The sequence below is a fragment of the Lynx rufus genome, unplaced genomic scaffold (assembly GCF_022079265.1).
Source record: "Lynx rufus isolate CCGP_SWC_20201006 ecotype Redwood Valley unplaced genomic scaffold, mLynRuf1.p SCAF_12, whole genome shotgun sequence".
NCBI classification, from domain to species: Eukaryota; Metazoa; Chordata; class Mammalia; order Carnivora; family Felidae; genus Lynx; species Lynx rufus.
Genome location: NW_025814826.1, coordinates 31,116,384 through 31,139,024, shown reverse-complemented (window position 1 = coordinate 31,139,024; position 22,641 = coordinate 31,116,384). Strand labels below are relative to the sequence as shown.

The following is a 22,641-nucleotide window of genomic DNA, read 5'->3' as shown; positions in this document are numbered from 1 at the left end:
AGACACTCAAACAGGAAGAGAGACAGAGAACAAGATAGCTGCACACTTGATCTGCAAGGGCTAGGGTTTCCACATGCAAGTAAAGAAGGATGGTCTAGGGGAGCAGGTTGAAGGCCAACAGTGGGGGCAGGGGGGATGACATGGGGGACAGGGTGAGTAACTCTAATGGAAAGGAGGAGTGACCCTAGGGGAAAGCCCAGGCACAGTAAAAGGGGAGAGGGTATGAGAGGGGCTATTCATAGTGGAATACGGAGTGCAGTGAGCAGAGCGACCAAGGTCAGGAGAAAAGTCATGGTGAGGATCCAGGAGGAGAGAGCAGCAGGTGGGAGAAAGAGCAAAACAGGACTGAATGTCATCTTTTTCGGCAAAATGAATTGGACATCACAGCAATTGCCTGGTTCCACGCTACTCAGCATGGGCCAGTGACAGTCTTCAAACTCTGTCCCCAGTCTACCATGAGCTAGGTGCAGAAATTGAGGAGAAGCAATAGTTTAGAGGCTCGCGTAGCAATATGACAGAGCCACAATTGCCATGGGCCGGTTTGTCTTGTATTTTACAGAAGTATCGATCCATGACAGATTAGAGATTCCTTTAAACTGATCCTTCACTGAAAGGGGAACCCTTTTGCACTGCTGGTGGGAATGCAAACTGGTGCAGCCACTTGGGAAAACAGTATGGAGGTTCCTCAAAAAATTAAAAATAGAACTACCCTATGACCCAGCAATGGCACTACTAGTTATTTATCCAAAGGATACAAAAATGCTGATTCTAAGGGGCACATGCACCCCAATGTTTATAGCAGCACTATCAACAACAGCCAAATTATGAAAGGAGCCTAAATGTCCATCGACTGATGAATGGATAAAAAAGATGTGATATATATATATACACACACACACACACACATATACATACATGCATACAATGGAATAGAAAAATATATGATTTCACTCACATGTGGAATTTAAGAAACAAAACATGAACATAAGCAAAAATAAGATAAAAAGAGAGAGGGAGGCAAACTATAAGAGACTCTTAAATATAGAGAACAAACTGAGGGTTGCTGGCAGGGAGTTGGGTGGGGGGATGGCCTAAATGGTCCATGGGCATTAAGGAGGGCACTTGTTGGGATGAGCAGTGGGTGTTATATGTAAGTGATGAATCAGTAAATTCTCCTGAAATCATTTTACACTATATGTTAACTAACTTGGATCTAAATAAAAATAAATAAAATGATCCTTCACCACAGGTAGCTTCAGAAGTACTAGTCTGTATTGCCTATGTATTGTGATGTGTTTGCTCTAATTTTCCCATCTCGTTTGATCAAGCCCACCAGACACTTTATGCAATAGGTAGCTTCCTTAATCTTCCCTAGAGCCTTTAAAAGAAACAAAACTAAAATGAAATCGGAAGGGTTAACATTAACGACATTCCTGCTCTTGCTACAAGATGCCTTTAGAAAGGAAACAAAGTTTGGTGCTTAATCGCATTTAAAAGTTAACTGAATCCAGTTTTCCAAACCCTTAGTAAAAGCTTCCCAGAATTCCAAGATTAGAGCTGGTTACCGTGGGCTTTTCTGTACAAGAGATTTCATTTTCTGACTTCATTCCTTGTTTTAGGATTATCACAAGTTTTAAAAGTAATCAAACTTGGTCTAGACAGCAGATTTCTGTAGTTGCTAAGGAACTGGATTAGTGCTAATCTAAGGAATGTATTATTCATTTTTATTTCCGTTTGTTACTACAGTGCTTTAATTGCAGATAAATGTCTTTTATGGCTCTCCGGGGTGTAAAATGTTTGTCTGTTAGCTGGTGGGTTAGCCAGGGGAGACCGTGTTTGCATGCACCCTCGAAGCAGATGGCATTCAGGCATGAAGTGACTCAAAAGAACTAAAAAGGCTTCTTGCAGTATAAACAATAGGTGGCCTTGTCAGCACAGGCCACGGCCGAGCGCCCAGGGCCCGACCAGCATAAGACCCAGGGCCCGGGGCCGAGTCGGCTGAGGCTGCCCACACTCCTGATTGCCTCTTCATGTCGCAGATGATGTCATTCTGCAACCTGCTGCCACAGTCACCAGGCAGTCGGTTCCTCAGATAAAAGATTGGTTGTCAAACAAAGGAACTCATTTTCCACACGACAGCCAGAGTGAGCTTGTTGAAAAGCAAGTCTGATAGCATCGCCCCAACCTCCGTGACCTCTCCAACCCCACCCTGCTCAAAACACTTCAGTGATTCCTGGGGCCTTTAAGATGAGGGTTAAAACCTTTACAGAACTTCGAAAGCCCCACCCAGCTGTCTCCTCTCCAAGTGCACAGGACACTTACTGTGCTCAGCCTTTTTCTGTTCCTTTTGTGAAGGAGTCTTGCCCTTGCTTTTGCACTACCCAGCCCAGAGCTCTCTTAGGCGGCATCAGTGCTCGCTTCCCGTCCCCCTTAGCCGGAAGCTCTCTCCTCAGCCCAGGGGTCTCCCCTTCCCCAGCGGTGCCTAGATAGAGCCTCCTCAAATCCATACCGCTCCTTCCTGCACTTGTCACATCTGTAGGTTAATGTTTATTTGCTGTGTGTTTGATTAAGGACTGGTTTTTCAAGACTAGAGCTCAGGAAGGCACAGACTCTGCCTGATTTTCCTTCAGACCGTGTTTCCAGTTGCTAGAAGAGCCCCTAGCACATGGCTAGTACCCAAGACTGAGGACTGAAGGCAGAAACTCTTACACATAAAATCCAAACCGCCTTCCAGACTTTGGCTATTTGAGAACAGCCCTCAAGAGCCATGATGTCATGGGCTGTGTGGTTGCCAAGGTCCTGTGAAGCTCCAGTGCGGGACCAGCAGCTGGCCCTCCATGAGCCAGTTGCCACGTCTTACAGAGTAATTCCTAAGAACTTACAACAGTTCTGTTCACCATGAAAGATAATAACACCCTCCCCCCCACAAAAGCAACAACTGCTAGTGCTGGTGCCTCATAAGAAGAGCAAGTGAAGTAATCTAACACTGTCCTCTTTCAGGGGGGAGGTATGCGACGGTCATATTCGTGAATTTGACGCTCGATAATAGCCAACATCTATGGAACTCCGACAGTGGCTGAGATTGTGTCCTGGTGCTCGTGTGTGTTTTCTCACTGAATCTTCTCAACAGATCTCTTTTTATCCTCCGTTTACAGATGAAGAAACAGAGATTCAGAGATGTCAAGTGATTTACCCAAGGTCACATAGCTAGTAATGGCACAGAGTAGACTTGAAGCCACGTGATCTAATTCCAGAGCCTGCACTCTTGACCATTACCATTATCACCTCTCCCAGAGAGGTCCAGGATACATCCTTACCAGATATCAAGGGATTCCTGTCCCCATAGACTAAATACCTCTTTTCATAGAGTAGTTGTCCCTTAGTCTGACACTTTGAGTTTGAGTCAAGATTTAACTATAAATAGCTAAATAGCCTTCCTTTAGCTCCTTCCCTTTCCAAACATTTTCAGTTGTGATTCATTTCTAAAATACAGATTGATCATCTCTCTCCCAGGTTGATGAATGTTCGGTGGCTTCTCTCTGCTTAAAAGAATACGACAAACCACTTAGCCTGGCACAAGGCCCCGTGAGCTGGCCCAGGGGTGTCCTCTCTCATCACCCACTACATCCTTCAAATAGGACTGTAAGCAGACGGCAGGCCAAAGACTTGCCTGCTTTCCTGCCTGAAATGGGATCCTGTCATCTTGAAATCCTATTCATCCACCCAAGCCAAGTCAACGTGAGGAACAAATCCTGTATATGATGACAACAAGTATTACTATCATCTTAAAATAATTCTAAATTTTACTACGTTCCATAATGTTCAACAAAGTCTGAGAGGAAGGATTAATTGAAAAAGACCTCAGCCTTTTGCAAACATGGGGTGGATAAGGTTTTCAACAGTAGGTTCAAATTCAGTTTCAAATCAGGAAAGAATATTCCACATCACCTCTGGTGGGTTTCTTTTTCCCTCGACAACTGTAAACCTACCAGAAGGCCTTTCTGGCAATTTTCTCAAAGTGTAACAAACTCTACTTTGTATATCATCTCTTCCTGTTTAATTATAAGGATTTGAATTTGCAGCCCAAATTAATCAGTAATTAGATAGTACTGAACCAAAAGAAATTAAACAAAGATAAAAACAAAAACACAACTCAGCACAAGACCACATCATCTGGTAACATTTCATGCAGCGTGAGAAAATACTCCCAGAGAGATACAGGTTAATTGAATCAGTAACAACGTATTCTTTAGATTTTTTTTTTTTATTATTGTTGTCAGTGGCCTCCAATGCCAGTGGGAAAGTCAGAGGAAACACAAACACAAAAACGCTCTGATCGTTCTAATGTTTATTACTCTTTTCACTCTTGGTCAGAAATCCAGTTTATGACACTCAGTAATTGTTTTGAAATGTAGTCGTAGACTTCGGCAGTGCAAAACAAGTGCGTATTTTATAACGATACATTCCCTGTTGATCTTCATATTTAAAAAATAGATCGGCTTTTGAGTTAATTATCAGTCAGACCTCTAAAACAAAATGTTCGCCTTAGATGTGAAAAAAAAAAAAAATCCAAAAAGATACAAAGCAGATTGAGGAAGGAAAAATAAAGGTCCCTGAAACGAAGATGTAAGTGGGGGGAGAGGCCTGACTGTATAGCAAACCCCAGAGGGCAAGGGGACTTCTCCCTCTGGTCATGCCATTTCTCTGTGCCAAGCTCATACTGCTTATCCTGGTTCTCAAGCCTTTTGTTACTAAGAGAAAGAGAAGGTGGACGGTTGGAAAGAGAAGTCAGCCTCTCCAGTAATCCAGTCTTGAAAGACACGACAGCAGCCTGCTCCTGTGTGCCCCCCACTGGCATGGAGTGATCCTGACAGTTGGGCTCTGGGGAGGGCAGACCGGCAGGGGCACCCCAAGGTCTGGACAGCAGGTTGTAGAGCAAACCTTTCTCCTTCAAGGCCTCCAATTACTCCCTCCCCCTGTGACTACATAGGGAGATAGAGTCAACAACACACTCAAATTTATCTTAAGGCACTTTGAGTTCTTTCTCTGGTGCTGTTTCAGGAAGCTTTGTTTCTGTAAGACATTGGCATCACCTTTCCTCCCAAGTATGAGGCTCGTGTAAATTATGGATGTTGTAAAATCTTTTAATTGTGTGCCAAGTGAATGAGCATTTTTTTTCCCCGTAAGTGTACGAAATTGTCTTGAAAACTCCTGCAAAGTGAATTTCACTGTATACTTTCAAGCTTGCTTTCTAGAAGCATTGAATTGCCATTCTCTGTAAAAAAAAATAATAAAAAAAAAATAACACCTAATTTGTCTTTTGATAGAACAATTTGCCAAGAAAGAGGGGAAGGTGCTTTGAGAAGAACTATAGAAGGAAATTTGAAAGATTCTCCTCTTTTGGCACCTAGGATGGAAAGAGTAAGCTTTGTTTAGTAATTCAGGGTCATCGTGGACATTGGAGAGCCGAATTGTAATGATTTTTATGACCTCGTGGTGAAATAAATTAAGCAGCCCCTAACTTTGGGGATAATTTGATTTTTCTCCAATTTATGAGTCTCTTTTCCCAGTGTATTGTGAAGTGATGCTATAAAGTCTCAATCTCTAAGAGTTCATCGCTGTTACAAATTATACGGCACCCCTTGAATGAAAGCCGTATTTGCCAACGTGACATTCATTTGTCAGTATGGTTTATTAATCCTCTGTTGTACTTCTTCAACTGTTCCCTAATTTGAAAATGGAAAATGTTCATCTCTCAGGAGGTGGCACAATTTATCTGATGCCAATGTATTACATAAGTCTTTGCCTCTTGATATTAACTTCTTTATTGAAATAAGTTTCAACAAGCTGACTCCAGTTCACAATGACCATTATCTCAGGAACCTTCACTCGGGGTTCACCGGCCAGAATTAATGAACCAGAGTAACCTCTCCATCTCAATGAATGATTACCAGTGGCTCTTCACTGTAACAGCATGGTAACTACTCCTATGACCTATCCTTCCTCTAGGAGAGTACAGCAAAGCAGAGCACAGGAGTTTAAATACCTCTAATTGCCTTTCTCCTCCACTCTCTCCTACTCCAATAAATGGCTCTAGTGAATGCTCACGCCAAAAGCCTGGGAGCCAGCCTGGATTGCTCCCTTTTGCTCGTTTCCCACCCTCGGTGCATGAGCCAGTCCTGCCAGATTACCTGCCACTGTCCCCACCCTAGTCCTAGCCGCTATTTTTCCTCTTGTTTTGACTCCTAGCAGTTCTCTCCTACTGGCCTCCCTGCTTCTGGTCTGCCTTCCCTAAAGTCCATTCTCCATATAGTAGCTCAGGCAGTTACTTTTAATCATATTGTGTCACTAGGCCTGCTTAACGCCTTCCACTTAGAATAAAATTGAAGTCGCTCCCATGGCCACAGGACTCCACATGACCAGCTTTGCACCCCTCTCCCCTTCTCACCCTAAGTAGGTGGTTCTTCAAATATCTGGCGCTCATTCCTGCCACTTCGCCTTTACACAGCTGTCCCTTCTGCTAGGAGGGCATGTCCCTACCTCCTTAGGACTGACCCCTCCCCCTTCACACTTCACCTCAGATGTCATCTCCTCAGAGAAACCTTTCCTGACCACCCTGAGTGCAACCGCCCTCAGTCACTGTCACGCCAACCTGTTTATACCCTTCATAACACTTGTTACTATCAGAAATTATTCTTCCCGTTTCTCTGTTTACTGATAATTGTGTTTCTCCCCACCAGCCTTGTCTGTTGTTCACTGTGTGTCACCTGTGCCTAGAACAAGGTCTAACCTGTAGTTATAGGTCTAACCTACACTCTCAATAAAACACTTGTCAGATAAATATCCAATGAATGAATCCTTCTCTTCCTCATCCTATAGGATTTTGACTGGATCACTTAACCTCCGGACCTCAGCTTCCTGATCTGTACAATAAAGCTAACAATCCTTTGGGTTTTCACGGGGATAAGTTAAAGGAGCAAATGTGTGTAGTAGCATGTGATACATGGTACTTGTGGGGTACGTGGCCCATTGTAGGCAGAGTAAGCACAGATAACAGTGTCCCCCCCCCCCACCCTGTTTGACAGGAAATCTTCAGAGGAACTGGACATGGACAAGGTGACAGCAGCAATGGTACTAACCAGCTTGTCCACCAGCCCTTTGGTTCGAAGCCCTCCTGTGCGGCCAAATGGTAAGCCTGGGGTCTGGGGCACAGGGAAGGGCCCCCTGACACCAAGAACAGAGCCTTTCTTTGAGGGCTCCCTTTCCTATCAAACACAATAAACAAGTAACCGCCACCCATTAGCAGAAAGCAAGGGGAAGTATGTGTAGAAGAAAGGGAGACCTCACAGCTATCAGCCTCCTGCTCATCTCCCCAGAGACCTCACAGCATCTCATCCATCCATTCAGCTCACATTTACTGAGCTCCATCACCTGTCCAAAACATATCTTTCAGTGCCTGTGTTCCTTTTTTCCTAGATAAATGGAGATTGGTCCAATGAAGTTATTTTCACCAGCATTATTTCTGTTCAATTGGACAGGCAGTTGGATCAAAGAACTCTGAATATTAAATATTTTGAAAAAGTATTGTCCCAATAGAATAATAACTATTAATTAAATAAAAGTTTGTAGTCCATTCACTTATTCAATATATATTTATTAGGTACCATGCTAGATGGTTTGAATACATCATTGAAAACAGTGTTCATAATCATTCATATTGTACAGTTCCTTTGGGGAAAAAAAACCAACTATCATATTAATGGCTAGCATTTATTAAGCACTTACTGTATGCCAAGTACTAAGCTTGCTTTTTATCATGTAATTCTCACAACTCTATGAGATATTATTATCACTGTTTTACAGATGAGTAAACTGAGGCACATGTGGATTAACTGACGTTTAAACAGCAGAGCTGGCTGAAATTCTATTCCATATCTTTCTAATTCCAGATCTGCTTAGTCGTGATATAATATTGACACATATAATTCAGTGTGATAAATTAGGAGGGAAATAAAGTGGGAAAGCTTGACCCAAGATCTATCAAGAGGAGCTATGTGTTCCTGCCTAGGTGTTTGGACATTAATCTGAGGCTGTAGGATAGCTATGATGTGGGCACTGGAAAGTTATGATTGGGTTTACAGGCAAAACCAAAAAACAGAACTATGTGAGCGTCCTGGGCCTTGGTGGTCACAGTAGGGATGAATAGGACATAAATGAGAAATGTGAAGAAGGTAAAGTCGACGACTGAGTGATGGACAGAGAGGATGAAGGAGAGGGAACAGCGAGGGTGACTTCCTGGCAGTCGGTGTGCTTCCGGAAGAGGCCCACTCCCCAGGATAGAACAGAGTAGAGAAATAGATCTATGGGCAAATGTTTGAGCACGACGTGGGGTTTCTGAAGATGATGCTAAGTCTGGTTTGAGACATGTTTAGTAGTCAGAACCTGAGGATTTTTCAAGGGTCCATGTCTGGTGGAGATTTGGGTGCAACCTAGGACAGAGGCCTGGGCTTTCCGTGTGGAACTGGGAAGCCATACAAAGAGATGAGATCACCTCGAGGGAGTTGTGTAAAAAGAGTGTAAAGAGAGGATGGCTAAGGGGGATGGTAAGGCCCTTCATCAAGTAAGGGACCAGCAGAGGGAAAAGAGCCTGAGGGGAGCCTGACGGGTTACCACAGAGGTAAGGGAGAACCAGGAGAGTGTGGTTTCATGCAAGCCAAGGGAAAAGCGTGTTTCAGGGAGAGACTCTGATGCTGCAAAAGGTCAACCATGAGAAGGACTAAATTTTGCATCAAGTAGAAGGTCACAGGTGGTTTTGGCAAGATTATTCACAGAGGACAACCCCTGGGCGGAAGCCAGACTGAACTTCAGTTCACTAAAATGTCAGCCACTGAGACCACTGGATGAAACTTTGCAGCAAGAGAAAACCTTCTCTTAAAAGCCAGTCTAGTCAATTACGGGATTGAGCTATGGTTCACACATAATTTGGTTTTAAGCAGGAGGTGTTAAAATAAGTATGTTGAACGTCCAGTGAGTCCTGACCACAACTTACTCCAATCCACCTGGGGTATAAGGTGCTCTTGAAATGAGCCTAACTGTCCCTATTAAAAAAATTTTTTTTTAACATTTATTTATTTTTGAGACAGAGAGAGACAGAGCATGAACGAGGGGAGGGCCAGAGAGAGAGGGAGACACAGAATCTGAAGTAGGCTCCAGGCTCTGAGCTGTCAGCACAGAGCCTGATGCGGGGCTCGAACTCACGGACCGTGAGATCGTGACCTGAGCGAAGTCGGACGCTCAACCGACTGAGCCACCCAGGTGCCCCTAACTGTCCCTATTAAATGACCTGATCGGGGCATGTTGGAAAATAGGTATCCTGACTTCCCTTTCTCAGCTTGGCAACGCCACTAAAGAAAGAGTACAGTGAGAGCAAAACTGAAGGCACCCCCAAAAGCAATCATAGGAGAAAGGAATTGCAGAATTTCATGGAGTCCTCAGCGGAGAAAAAGTATATTTTTAATGTATTCATCATTTTTACCAAATACCATTTATTGCATTCTTTTTTAATTGAGAACATCTTTAACGTTCCTTTGTATTAAAAGGTTAGAATCAAAATAAAGTGTTCACTTCTTCAATGAAAACTTTTGTTAGCATAGTTATAAAGAAATTCAGTGTTCATTATGATTTAAAAAATAACTACCCAACTAATAATCCCAAATTGTCTATTATCTCTCATTTAGTCTACAACAGGAAGCAAATTCTTAAAAAAGGAGAGCAGTTTATGATAATGAAGGAATTACCACATTTTTTAGAAATAAACCGTCGTGATCCTTTTCTGTTTCTGGGAAGAATCATTTTGTCAGGATGTGGGTCTGCAAAGAGAGTAAGAGTCCAGCAGTATATGTCTGCATTTTGGGCAAATACTTATTTAAGAAGGCAGGATCCTCTTAAAAAACAAACAAAAAAGGAAAACTCTGAATTGGTTCTGATTTTTTTCTGAAAAATCTATTTCTATATTCTATATCACATTGTCCTTCTGTTTAAATAGTGTTTCTAAAGGTCATTCACAAGTAAACAGATTAACTTTTGGCACTGACACGAAGCAAGGTAACCACACTATAATCATAGTTGATTCTCAAAATAAATTCAGTTCCTCACAGCGAGCATGATTACACATCTAGCACCATGAACGTATTTTGTTTTGTAAGTGCCTACTGCAGTGTATTTATAAGCTTCATAAGCCTGCCAAGCAAGTGTCTCACACCAGGTTCTATTACTAAGGCCTTACATTAGGCTCCTCTTGAAGTCGTGTTGTCCTGAACGGAGGTTTCTTATTTTCTACAGGCAACTTGGGTCCCGTCAGTACATCAGTCTCTGTGTAGACTGCAGAGGTGAGATGCTAATTTGGTTTTGTTGAGGCCGGCGAGGTGTGAGCCCGCATAAATGACCACTGGATTCTGTTAGAGCCTTGCTTTAATGATATGGGTAACTTACATCTGGCATTTCAACTTCAAACTTCAGTCTCGGAAGTGAACTTTTTGTTTGACCTGGCTGAGGAAGACGCTAGAAATCTATAATTATGTGCAAGTGGTTAATAAATTTTTCCATGAATGTTAGTCTACTGTTTACCTTCATTACTAATTACACAGACGTTAGCAGCATATTTTAATGAGGCATTTTGAGATTCTTCCCCCCATGTACTTAGACTATAGTTTTAATATATTCAGAATGCATATAAATATGAAGCAGAAATTATCCTTTAAAAAGAAGGTAGAATTTATGCAAGTGCTAATTAAGATTGGGTATCTTCAAAGGTAAAGCAAATCTTCAGTGATTAAAAGAGCCCCTCTTTTGAGCCCCCCCCCGCCCAAAGACATCCTAACTGGGCAAAGATCTCTCTACATTAGCAGACATTTCATAATGTTTCCCCATGAGTGGAAAGGTAAAATTCAACACCAGTCTTACCAGTAATCATTACCAATAAGTTCTCCTCTGATCTCCATTTTGCTGGAGACAAAGGAGGCTGCTCACAGCACGGGGCCCACAGGCATGAAGGAGAAAGACCCGTGGGTAGACCAGGGTTTGGGCCTCATGCCCACAGGGTTACACAGTAGTCATGTGGCAAGTCACTTAACATCCTGGTGCCTCAGGATCCCCATCTGTACAGTAGGCGTAACAGTCCTTACTCTGAGAGACAGATGTTGTGAGAATGCATGAGATTGTGTGAATGACTTCTGTGAAATGTAAAACATTCACCAAATGTAAGGCACTATCATTTGTTATAATAAGCAGCTGTTAAAATAAGGTAGATGGCTTTAGGTAACTATCCAGAAATTATTCTCTTAGGTTCTTAAACCTTAGACTAACTTTTTCTATACGTGTAATCCAAGGACCACAGACCTATGAGAAATTCCTTTTAAAAAGTTAAAATAGGGGATGGGGGGTGGGGGGAGACCAGTGCCAATGATTTCTTTCTTAGAAATGTAGTCAATAAATACATACAGGGCTCCCCAAACTTAGTGAACAAGAACATCTTATTTTTTTCTCATTTTCATATAATTTCCACTGTCATCCTGAGAAGCTAGTGTTGAACAAAACAACACACGTCAGAAAACTGTTAGAAAAACCTGTTATGTGATTAAAATAGCGAAATGTTTATCAACTATAATACGATGCGGGGTTTTTTTTTGTTGTTTGTTTTTTTTTTTTTTTTTTGAGATTCTGAGTAAATGTTACATACGCAGCCGTTGCAAAGTATGGAGTGGGCTGCAAGCGCTTTCAAGAGCATAGAATCGAGGATCCCCCCCCCCCCCCCGTGCTCCCCAACCCCCACCCCCCACGTTCCGCCCGGAACACAGCCAGCTCGCGCTGACAGCACTGACACTGTGTTTGTGTGCACGGACAGAGGGCCTCAGCGGATCCTGGAAGGAGGGAGGAGGCGTGCCTTCCAGCAGCAGCAGCAGCGGCTACTGGAGCTGGAGCGCCCCCAGCGACCAGTCCAACCCGTCCACGCCGTCGCCGCCGCTGTCGGCCGACAGCTTCAAGCCCTTCCGCAGCCCCGCTCCGCAGCCGCAACCGCAGCCCGACGACGGCATCGACGAGGCGGAGGCCAGCAACCTGCTCTTCGACGAGCCCATTCCCAGGAAAAGAAAGGTGGGTGTCGGCCACGCCGTTTTCGGGTTTTGGTTGCAGGAACGGCCGCCTTCGAAGGGCCGGTGTGAGCCTGGCGTGGCTGTTCTGCATTCCTGCTGCCCACGTCCCTTGGGAGCCACAGAAACAGCTCGTGCTCCCCCTCTGAAGTTCTCTGACGTTTCAAAATAAATTAAGGATCACGATTAAAAACAAAAATGATCACATCATTGATACGTTTCTTCCAAGTACACGTGTCCCCGGCCCCATCCTGTGTACGTTTCAACGTAAATTAAGGGTCAGGATTAAAAACAAAAATAATCAAATCACTGACATGTTCTTTCTAAGTACACATGCCCCCCCCCACACCCCCCCCATCCTGTGGTGTAAGAATTAACAACAGGCTTCAGATTGCACTTCAGGCTTGGTTTGGTGATTCACTCTTCGTGGGACTTATTTTTGTGTGTGTGTATATAAAATAAAGGTAATACTCTATTTTCTCTTTTCTGCTTCCGTAAGCCCTGAAGGGTTGTTGGGAAGACTATTTTGCGTCTAATTTTTATAAAACCGGGTTGAAACTTACGTGCAAACTGACATATAAACCTATGTACATACCTACATGCTAAAAATGATATAGTTGCCAAATTAAAAGTGAAAAAGGAGACCTAATTAATTGATTATACTCTCATTTAATCCTCACAGCAGTCCTGCTGGTAAGTATTCTATTCCCATTTTGATACGAGAAGGTTAAGGAGCGAGAGGTTATGCATCAACTCACTGCTGTCATGCAGGTTAGAAAGGGCTAGACCTGCCATTCAAACACAGGTCTGCCTGGACCTAAAGCTCAGATTCTTTTCATTTTCTTCACATACATTGAAATTATTATGTTTACTCACAATTTTTGAAAAGCATTGCTATTTCATAGAATAGAACAATGCTACTGCTACATCTAGAAAACACTTTAACGTTATTTTTTAAATCGCCGTATAAATGTGAAACTGTTACTTGATATGTTGGTATTTTAATTTGTCATTGGTAGCTTCCTTCTTAATGACTATTCACAAACAAAAATCCAAAGCAAAGCCCCGAGTACTGCAATGCAACCTGTTTTTTTTCCCCCAATTCATTCCAAAGAGCAAAACAAAGAGATGGCATCAGTCCAACTGTCCCTCCCTGCTTCTCTCTCAGCATCATTCAGCATGTGTAACCGTAGAGGTTGTACAGGCTCTCTCTCTACCCAGAGAACAGGGCATTCATGTGGTCTCCTGTCCTTCCCAGGGGCAGTGGCATGGAGAGTTGCTGTTTTACATACAAGTCCCCTAGGTGGAGGGGGAAGGCTGGAGTGGCTCCAGCATCCTGTGGGGCCCCAGGGACTGAGTCTTCACTCGACTAGTCAGGGAGACAGGCTGGCACTTGTATCGGGGGAACCTGCAGGCAAGTTGGACCCAAAGCCTGCAGGTCTGTGCTTCAGGCTGCACAGACTTTCTCTCTGGGGTCACCTGAGTATGTAGTTGTGGCTCCCATCAAGCAGGTCTTGGCATTGTGGCAAGGACTCCCGGCCCCGGGGAACCCCCGCCTCATAAGGTGCGCTGCTGAAAGCCTGCCCCAGCCTTTCGTCTCTAATGGAGCCACACCAGCCAAATTCACACTCTTGCATTACGTTAAGTTGCACTGGCCACATTTGTACTTAAGGTCTGTCAGCTTCGACTAAATTAGGGGATAGTCAAGTCACCAAAAGAGCAAAAAAGCTTCATTACAAAGTGGCTTCATTTGAAGACCCACTCTGCAGTATACGGGGTAGTTGGAAAAAAACACAGGAATAAAAGCCATATTCTTCCTTCTTTCTTTCTGACTTTTCCAGCTAATCAGAGCCTGGATTTGCCCAGAGGAGTACCCCCTGCTGGCTGAAGCTCACCGTCACTAACTTTTAAATCAGGGATCTTACATAGACGTTGCCTTTTTATAACTTAAAGTTACTTTGAATAGTGTAATGAGAATGTGGGATGGTTGCTGCTTATTTTTGTATTTATTAAGTGAACCAGCACAATGTCTTGAGATTGAGACGCAGCCACTTCCTTTAAGATTGGATGCTGGGTGGGTGGACACTGATGTGTAAAGAGGCAATAATGACTTGGGGTGAAAAATGCTGTGCTCATAATGTGGTAGAAACACGGTAACTGTGATGCGGTTGTTTTAGAGCTTTTAAAATCCTTTAAAGATTTCTAAGAGTTAGTTTGCATAATCCATTAGACACTATGTTCTAGTTGGTGAGATGCATCATATCCATTTAAGACCATGGGCAGTTGTGATGGTCATATGTCCTGTGGGGATTGAGAACCTTCTAGATCAGTATTTTCCACACTGCAGGTTTCAATCCACTAGTGGGTTATGAGTCAATTTAATGAGCTGTGAATAGCACTTCTTTAATGAATAGGACAGAATAGGATGCATTGTACTCAATCAGGGTAAGTGTGGTTTCTTGATGTTTTTGTTTCAATTATGCACTTACCTGGGTAATGTACAAAAATTTACCTCTTACTGTGGCTCATGGTTTAAAAAGTTTGGAGGCTCCTGTTCTATGTTGTAAAGAGATAACATGGTAAGTGGTAAACGAAGGAGCACTGAACAGAAATCAAGTTCCACATCCTAAACTCAACTTGGCCACCCTGAGAACTTAAGAAGATCCTGTATCCCTTTTGATTATCAGCTTCTTCACTTACAAACCAGGCAAACAGGTACTATCAAACCTCTCTCAGGATAATCATGAAGATTAAATGTGACCATAAGTAGAAAGGATGTACAAGCCCTAAAACCCCATGTACTGGAATGTAGCATCATTATAACAGACATTTTTAGACCCTATACAAAGGGGGAAGCAACATTCCCTAGATGGGATTATGAAGCAGAGGTCCTGATCTTTCTCCTCCTTATGAAAGCTCTCTCATCTCTTCTCCTACGTCTCCCACACATGGACATCTCACTCTGACCTCTTAAGGTGATCCATGTTCCTCTTACGGAAGGAGGAAGAGAGTATGAGATGTGCTGCCTAGACAAGGCATTATCTTTTACTATCAGCAGTGATGGAGAAACATTTGCTGGTAACAACTGCATTTGCATATTTAGTTATAATTTACAACATGCTTTTAACATGTTTTTAGCAGTTTAACAACTATGCTATACCTTGGCATAGTTGTATCCCCATTCTGCAGAAGAGGCTCACTAAGGTTACATGAATTGCCCAAGGTCCTGTAGCTTATAACGTGGCAGAGATAAGATCAGCCTAGCTGAAATAGCCAAGATGAAATTTCGGAAGCAAATTCAAGGAATCCACATTTCCCTCTGCCCACAGAGGAGAATAACACGGAAAGAAAATAATCAGATGCAGCTACAGCCAACGTTATTTGGCAGGGTGGGATTGGGGTGCAAAGGATCCAGAGAGAAATCCAAGGGCAGAGAACAGAACTCCAGGCTGTCTGCCACAGCCCACTACTTCCTGAATGAAGTACCCATCGCTCTTAAGAGGACCTTTAGCCAAGGTATTGGAAATGGGAGAAACAGAAATGAAAGCCTTCTTTCTCCTGGCTCTGGAGATCAGCCAACCAACTACCTCAAGCCCAGTGCTAGCAGAATTTTTTCTCTGGGATTTCAGACGAACAGACAGGCAGTTCTTCCACGCTCAGAGAAAAGCCAGGACCCAGACTACAGGGGACATGCAGTTCCGGTCATGACCACAAGGTGACGCAGTGACCCTAACTACCGACACTCTGGGAGCCTGGGAGAAAACAGTCTCTATAGTTTACCATCAATCCCAGAAGACCTCTAGAAAATCAAGAAGTGCTGATAACTACTTAGGAATATGCTTTTTTCCATGTCAGGTCCCTAATTCTGTCAGATTCTAAGTTTGTCCATCCCTGAACAGGATAAGAAAGTCCGGGCTCTGGAATTAGCACCCCAGCTCAATACTTATGTATTGAGCAAGTCGCTTGATTTCTCTAAGGCACGGTTTCCTCGTTTCTAAAATATGGATAATGATAGCACCCCACTGATGAGGTTGTTCTGAGGATTATATGAACATTATTGTTCATATTGAACATATCGTTCATGCTGGCTGCTAATACTTTGCTTTCCTTTCTACCCATGTGACAACTGACTGAATAGAAATTTGAGAAGCGTGGGTGTGGAGAGAAGGGGGTGCTCACCTCCATTCTCCATCCTGTCCCCACATTGACTGTATCAGTATTGCTGCAGCTCAAGACACTGGATCCCTCAGCCACTTCGGCCACCTTGGACTTATTTAGGGTTAATGGGAGAGGCCAGCCTACGTTCAGGTGAGGGGTGAGGACAACGACGACAGGGGCAGAAATCAGGGGCCATACAAGGAAACCTGACTCAGGACTCCACATTTCAGAACATCAGCAGCAACTCAAAGACAATAACTACATTCCAGCCTTCATTATTCTCATTGATTTTACAAGTGTCTTGACCACGAACCTTCTTACCCGGGGACTAGGGAGAATCCCAAGTCAGAGAAAAAAATGCTGAGTGATCATAAGGTGCTCCAGCAATAGTTTTGCGAGTAGTAAACAATGAATTAATCACTTGCTCCACTCTGCATTTTCAGTCTTTCAGAACCAAAAAAGCAGTGAGTCACTTTAAATTGTGAATGACTGCTCTGAAAAGAAAACAAATGCGTAAAGCCCTCACGCATAAGCTGTTCCCAGTCTCTGCACTGACTTAATTCCTAGCCCACTAATTCTGAGCAGAGAGTGCCTTCTGCAAGAAGAACCGCTGTTCCAGAAATAGACCCATCTGTTAGAACTGCTGGGGAGGGCGGTGCTAAGAAAAGCAGCTCGGGGTCACACCGTACGGATTTCATGGTGATGACACAGCATCGCCAGCCAGATCAGGGGAGCCGATTGGCCACGGAGAAAATCAGGACACAGAAGAGTGAGATCTAGGCACTTTAGTGATAGGACCTCAGAATAATCTACCACGCAGTACAGAAGATCTGGAGTATTGGACCTCGAAGGACTTCAGAAATCACCCACCAAAACCTGGTTCCAAGTTACAGGACTGCTTGAACACATCCAGATATGTACAAATTCTCCTAAGGATGAGATGCACTTTTACAAGCCACTGATTGAGAAAACAGATCATGGGTACAGATTTTTGTTAACTCGTGAATGCTTTTGTCGTTGTTCTACAAATCATTTGAAATCAACTTTATTTCGGCATAATCGCCACTCAATAAAATGAACCCATTTTAAGTATACAGTGCAGTGAGTTTTGACTAATTTCTCCATCTGGGTGACCCCCGCTGTAATCAGGCCAGTAGTTCAGCACTCCTCATGCCCCTCTGAACTCAGATGCCCCTCACAACACCTGCAAAAACAGACAGCCAGTTAGTGACCTGACTTCTGTCACTGTAGGTCCATTTCGCACATTGCAGACTTTCCAGTAGATGGAATCCTACAGTGTGTGCTGTGTAGTGTACAAAAATCCCACGTGTTGGCAACAGGAACTCTCATTCATCTCTGGTGGGAATGTAAAATGGTGCAATCACTTTGTAAAACAGTTTGGCAGTTTCTTATAAATTTAAATAGACGCTTACCATATGACCCGGCAATTCCACTCCTCGATATTTACCTAAGAGATAAGAAAACATATGTCCACAAAAAGACTTGCAGACTTATGGTTCATAGCAGTTTCATTCATTATCACCCCATGCTGCAAACAACCCTCATGTCCATAAAGAGGTAAATGGATAAGCAAATTGTGGTATATTCATTCAACAGAATACTACACCACAACAAAAGGAAATAAACTGATACGTGAAACAGTGGACAGATCTCAAAAACATTATGCTGAGGTAAAATAGCCTGACACAAAAGAATGCATTCTCTATTATTCCATTAGAAGAAATCTTTTTCTTATTTTTAAAATTTTATTTGTCATCACAGCATCTATAAGCAGTGCCTGTAGATGGGAGATGTTTGATCCACATTTGGTATACATTTGAATTCACCCATCACTTCGCATTAACCTCACACACACAGATTACTTGTTCAGTCTTCCTGTCGTACAAATAAATAAAGCCCTGAAGCTGAGGTGACGTGTATAAGGCTGCTTTTCCAATAAAGGAAAGAACTGGAACCCCTACCAGTTTCTAGGTAGGTAGTGAATTTTTAAATATGTCTGTTCCCTTGCCAGTCTTTTGGAAGCTGTTGAGTGGACCTCTTAGTCCCCAAAGAGCCATTGGAGCCTCTGCCAAGCAGTGTGCGTTCCTCCCACGTGAGGCAGGCTAGGGAGACATGTATAACACAGCAAACTCAGGTATACAGAATAATTGGATGCTCCCCTTCCATCAAGGACCCTGGTCCTCTCTGGGGAGGCTTAGATGTATCAATGTCCACCCCCAGCACACACACACAGACGTGCACACGCACGTGCACACACATACACACACGTACGCCTACACATAACACCTCAATCGCCATATGAAACATACCCAAGGATCTTCACACTTTTCTCTCAGAAAAAGCAACTTGGTATTAACCCCAGGCTGCTGTGTGGTAAAGCGGACAGTAAAGTGATGTTCATGTATCTTCTGGAACATAACTTTCATTGAACTTATTATCCCTAGACGGGTAATGTAATACTTCAAAACTCAGCCATGTTTCCACTCTTGGACCTGAAGGTGACCTTCAGCAGTCACCTTGTCAGTCCTGTGGACCAGTCTGGGTTTCTTCAGGAAAACAGAAGCCATTCCATGTATTCCAGATACGAAAAAATTCAGAAGCAGGGTTGAGCCTTGCCGTGGGAAGGGCAAGCAGAGAAAAGATGAGGGAAGCCTTGGCCAGAGATCTCAGCCTGTCGCCCCAAAGCAGCTGGCGTCCGAGACAGTCTGGAAACCGCTGCGAAGGTCACACATCTCCGGGAAGCTGTCTCCAGCCTTCATAGCCTACTGCACCGAAGTTGGGTGATTCTGAAGAGCTTGCCTGGAAGCTGCTGAGGAGCTCACATCGGGCGTGTTTGAGATCCCAGGAGTCTGCCTGTAACCGCTGAGAGCTTCACTCCTGTGGGGTTGTTGTGAGTGTGAAACTAGGCACGTGTATGGAAGACCCTAGCACAGTGTGGTTCCCAGCCAAGGGTGGCCTCGTCTCCCTCGGACATCCTCCTCTGTGAACGTCTTTCTGTTAGAGCTGCGAGGGGCAGCCGGGGCAGAAGCACTGAAGGGCACGTTCAGACTCGGCCCCGCGATTGCCCCAGCAACTTTGCTTGCTTTGGCCTCCTTGGGAGAGCTAGGACCCATGTGGCAGCTTGGGTGACGTTTACTTAGCTATTTTTTCCTGTCCTCCTCCTCCCATGGCTTGTTTTTTCTTTTCATGTAACAGTGAGTAGTCTGTTTGTAGACAAAGGATTTGTTTCCATTGGATGTCGTTAGGGGACTTTGAAAAGTACTTACCCACTATTTAAGGGGCCCCATGGTTTGACACAAGCACATCCTTCACCTACGTAGAGAGAAGCCACTTGATTTCATTCGAGTTGAGATATCCTTTTAATATACTGTTATTCTCCCAAATTAGTCAAGCAAGTGTGATAGGGTGACTCCATTTTTAAATAAATAACTTTTAAAAATTAAAAGTAGGATAATTTTTACATTTGCAGATTAATGTAAAAATAAGATCCCCCTCCCCAATATTTCCACCATGGCATAGTACATTTTTATTTGCAGGACATATCCTCTCCTCAAAAAAGATAATGTTCAGATACTTTTATGAGCTGCTTTTCCCCTGTATCAGTCAAGGTTCGGGCAGAAAACAGGTGCTGTACTCAAGTGGAACAATTGAGAAGAGTTTAATGAAGAAGCTATTGACAAAGGTGTAGACAGGGTTCGGAGACATCAGGAGAAGTTACCCCAAAAGCTAACAACATTACCACCCCTAAGCCTGAAGAGGCAAATAAACAGAGAGGTTTCCAGAACCCAGGGGGTTACCAAAACTCTGAAAATACCAACAGAAGTGTTAGTTTTTGGAGAAGAAATGGAGCCACTGCCCACCTGTGGCCAGGCAGACAGGAAGTTGAGGGAATCCATACCCTCTTGCCTTTCAGTCTCTTCCCTAGCTTGCCCGCCTTCTGTCAGTCCTTCCATTGGCCAGACTCAACCAGAAACCAGTTGGCCAGGGTACCCGCTGATGAAGGTCAGCCTCCAGGCACTGAGCGGGGTGGAGGGTGGAGGATGGTGTGGGCCTGCACTAGGAGCTTGTTTTTTCACATCAAGGAAGTTTTTCTTACAACTTCATTTTTAAGGCTCCTTAATATTCAGTATATGGAATTAATTTAACCAGTCATCTGATAATCCCCTCAGCAATCTTGACATTATTTCTGATTTCTCACTGGTCTAAAAATCAGTGCCGTGAGCATCTTTATACATGTCTTTGGAGACATTTCAAATGACTTTCTTAGGATAGAGCCCCTAAACGTTGATATTGGGTCAAAATGATAGATGTTTTCAAAGCTTCATCTGTATTGCTCTTAAATTTAGATAGCAAATATCTGTGCATGGGTAAATTATGAGGGCAGGGTTCTGGCAGGTTGGGATAAAATGGGATAATGAATGAAAGATGTCATGCGAAGGAAATGCCAAAAAGAAGAGGTAGAAGAGAAATCAGGGCTTTCCCTCTGTGAAGGAGTTTGGGGTTGCCCCCTCCCAAAACCCAGTTAAAGGTCTCCCCACTATGTGTAATTATGTTTCTGAGTTTGTGTTTGTAACCACCTTGCAAATCAGCAGGAACTTTCTCTATGCTTCTGGAGTATAATACTGCATAAAGTCCTCCCAATTGCTTATGCTAATGACCCAAATCATTGTAAATTAGACAGTCATTTTTCCTGCTGCACATTTTCTGTTTTCTTCTGGTGAACTTAGACCTTCCTTGAGTACCTAGCATTGCAGGGGGTGTAAGTCTGGAAGAAAAAATTACTATATGGAGTGAAGAGAAAACCATCTATAATTCAGTGTGCACCATGCCTGCCATGGGCCTGTGCTAAGAAGTTAATTTACAGCCAGATGAGATCATCAGGTGGTAATCACACTGGGAAATCTTCTGGAATTTCACAGAATAATGATCTTTTGGACAAACATTCTTTGAACATAGAGTATTTACTAGTAGCTTCCAAAATGCTTAAGTAAATTAAGATGTCTCAAATACGGCTCATTGCCGTGGGCCCCAAAATGCAACTTTCCCAAGATTCAGCACAGCCAATACTAATTAATAAGTTATGCTAGGCACAGGAGTAGAGTGTTGGGCAAGAAGTCATGGCTCCTACTCTCAGAGAGCTTACGTGATAAAAACTGGCCTATCCCCAGCGTTTCTCTTAGAAACCCAGCAAAAGAACAAAGCAAGGAGGAAGCAAAGTTGATCATTTTTCATATGCATTACCTAATTTTCTTTGGGCAACTGATTCCTGGGGAGCCCATACCAGAGACCCAAAAAGTGAGAATCTATTGAGGAGATGATACTCAAAACAATTGTGATTGGTGGTTATCCTAATTCTGAAGAATTTAGAAAGGATATTGGTCATCTTCATTGTAATTTTTGGATTTGATCTCTGTATCAGCTGTTTCCTCCTGACTAAGGAAAGGAATTATACCAATGATGTTTATTTTTCTACAGTTTGTATTAAGCTTTACTGCTTATCAATTAAAAAAAAAAAACAAGTGTTTGGGGCACCTGGGTGGCTCAGTTGGTTGAACATGCAACTCTTGATTTTGGCTCAGTTCATGATCCCAGGGTCACGGAATTGAGCCCTGTGTTGGGCTCCGCCTTGGGCATGGAGCCTGCTTCCTCTCCTCTCCTTTCCTCCCCTCCCCTCCCCTCCCCTCCCCTCTCCTCTCTTCCCCTCCCCTCCCCCCTCCCCTTCCTTCCCTCCCCCTCCCCTCCCCTTCCCCCCCATCTCTGCCCCTCTCCCCTGTTCATGCTTCCTCTCTCTCTCTAAAAGGAAAAAAAAAGTGTTTGACATATTACTGCAAGGACTGGGAACAGCAATCTTATAAATAATACTTGTTGTGGCACAAAAATACCAGAGTGATAGTCATTTCCTAAAACAATCAGCAATTTGAACCTTTAAAATAATTCCTAATATGCAGAAGGAATTTGGCTCTGTATGTTGCACAATACTATTACATTAATGACGAAAGCCTTTATCTAACTGACCAATTGGTGGAACCATCAAAGGACACTGGGTAAGTTTCCTAACTTTTTGGATTCTTGCTTCCCCCCATGAAAATGAAAATAGTATCACATGCTTTGCCTGGTCCTTTCCCAGTCTCTAAAGCAGCCATTTCAGCCTCGTCTGCTCTCACACAGCCTCCCCACTTTGCCCTTAGATTTGACCTCACTTCCTACCTCACTGAAAAATTGGAAGCATTCAGACAGGAATGCTTTTTTTTTTTTTTTTTTTTTTTTTTAATCAGCAAACTAACTGAATCTACATCCATCACTTGGTCTTTCTTTT

General features: G+C 43.3%; 1 protein-coding gene across 1 annotated transcript in view; it reads left to right on the top strand.

Annotated features, from left to right (window-relative positions):
* The window catches only part of ZNF704 (zinc finger protein 704), a 228,918-nt gene that overhangs the window by 184,969 nt on the left and 21,308 nt on the right, over positions 1-22,641 (top strand). The window contains exons 3-4 of the mRNA XM_047073774.1: positions 7,086-7,189; positions 11,903-12,150. Of these exons, the coding sequence (XP_046929730.1) occupies positions 7,086-7,189; positions 11,903-12,150 (352 nt within the window). The remainder of the gene's footprint in view (positions 1-7,085; positions 7,190-11,902; positions 12,151-22,641) is intronic.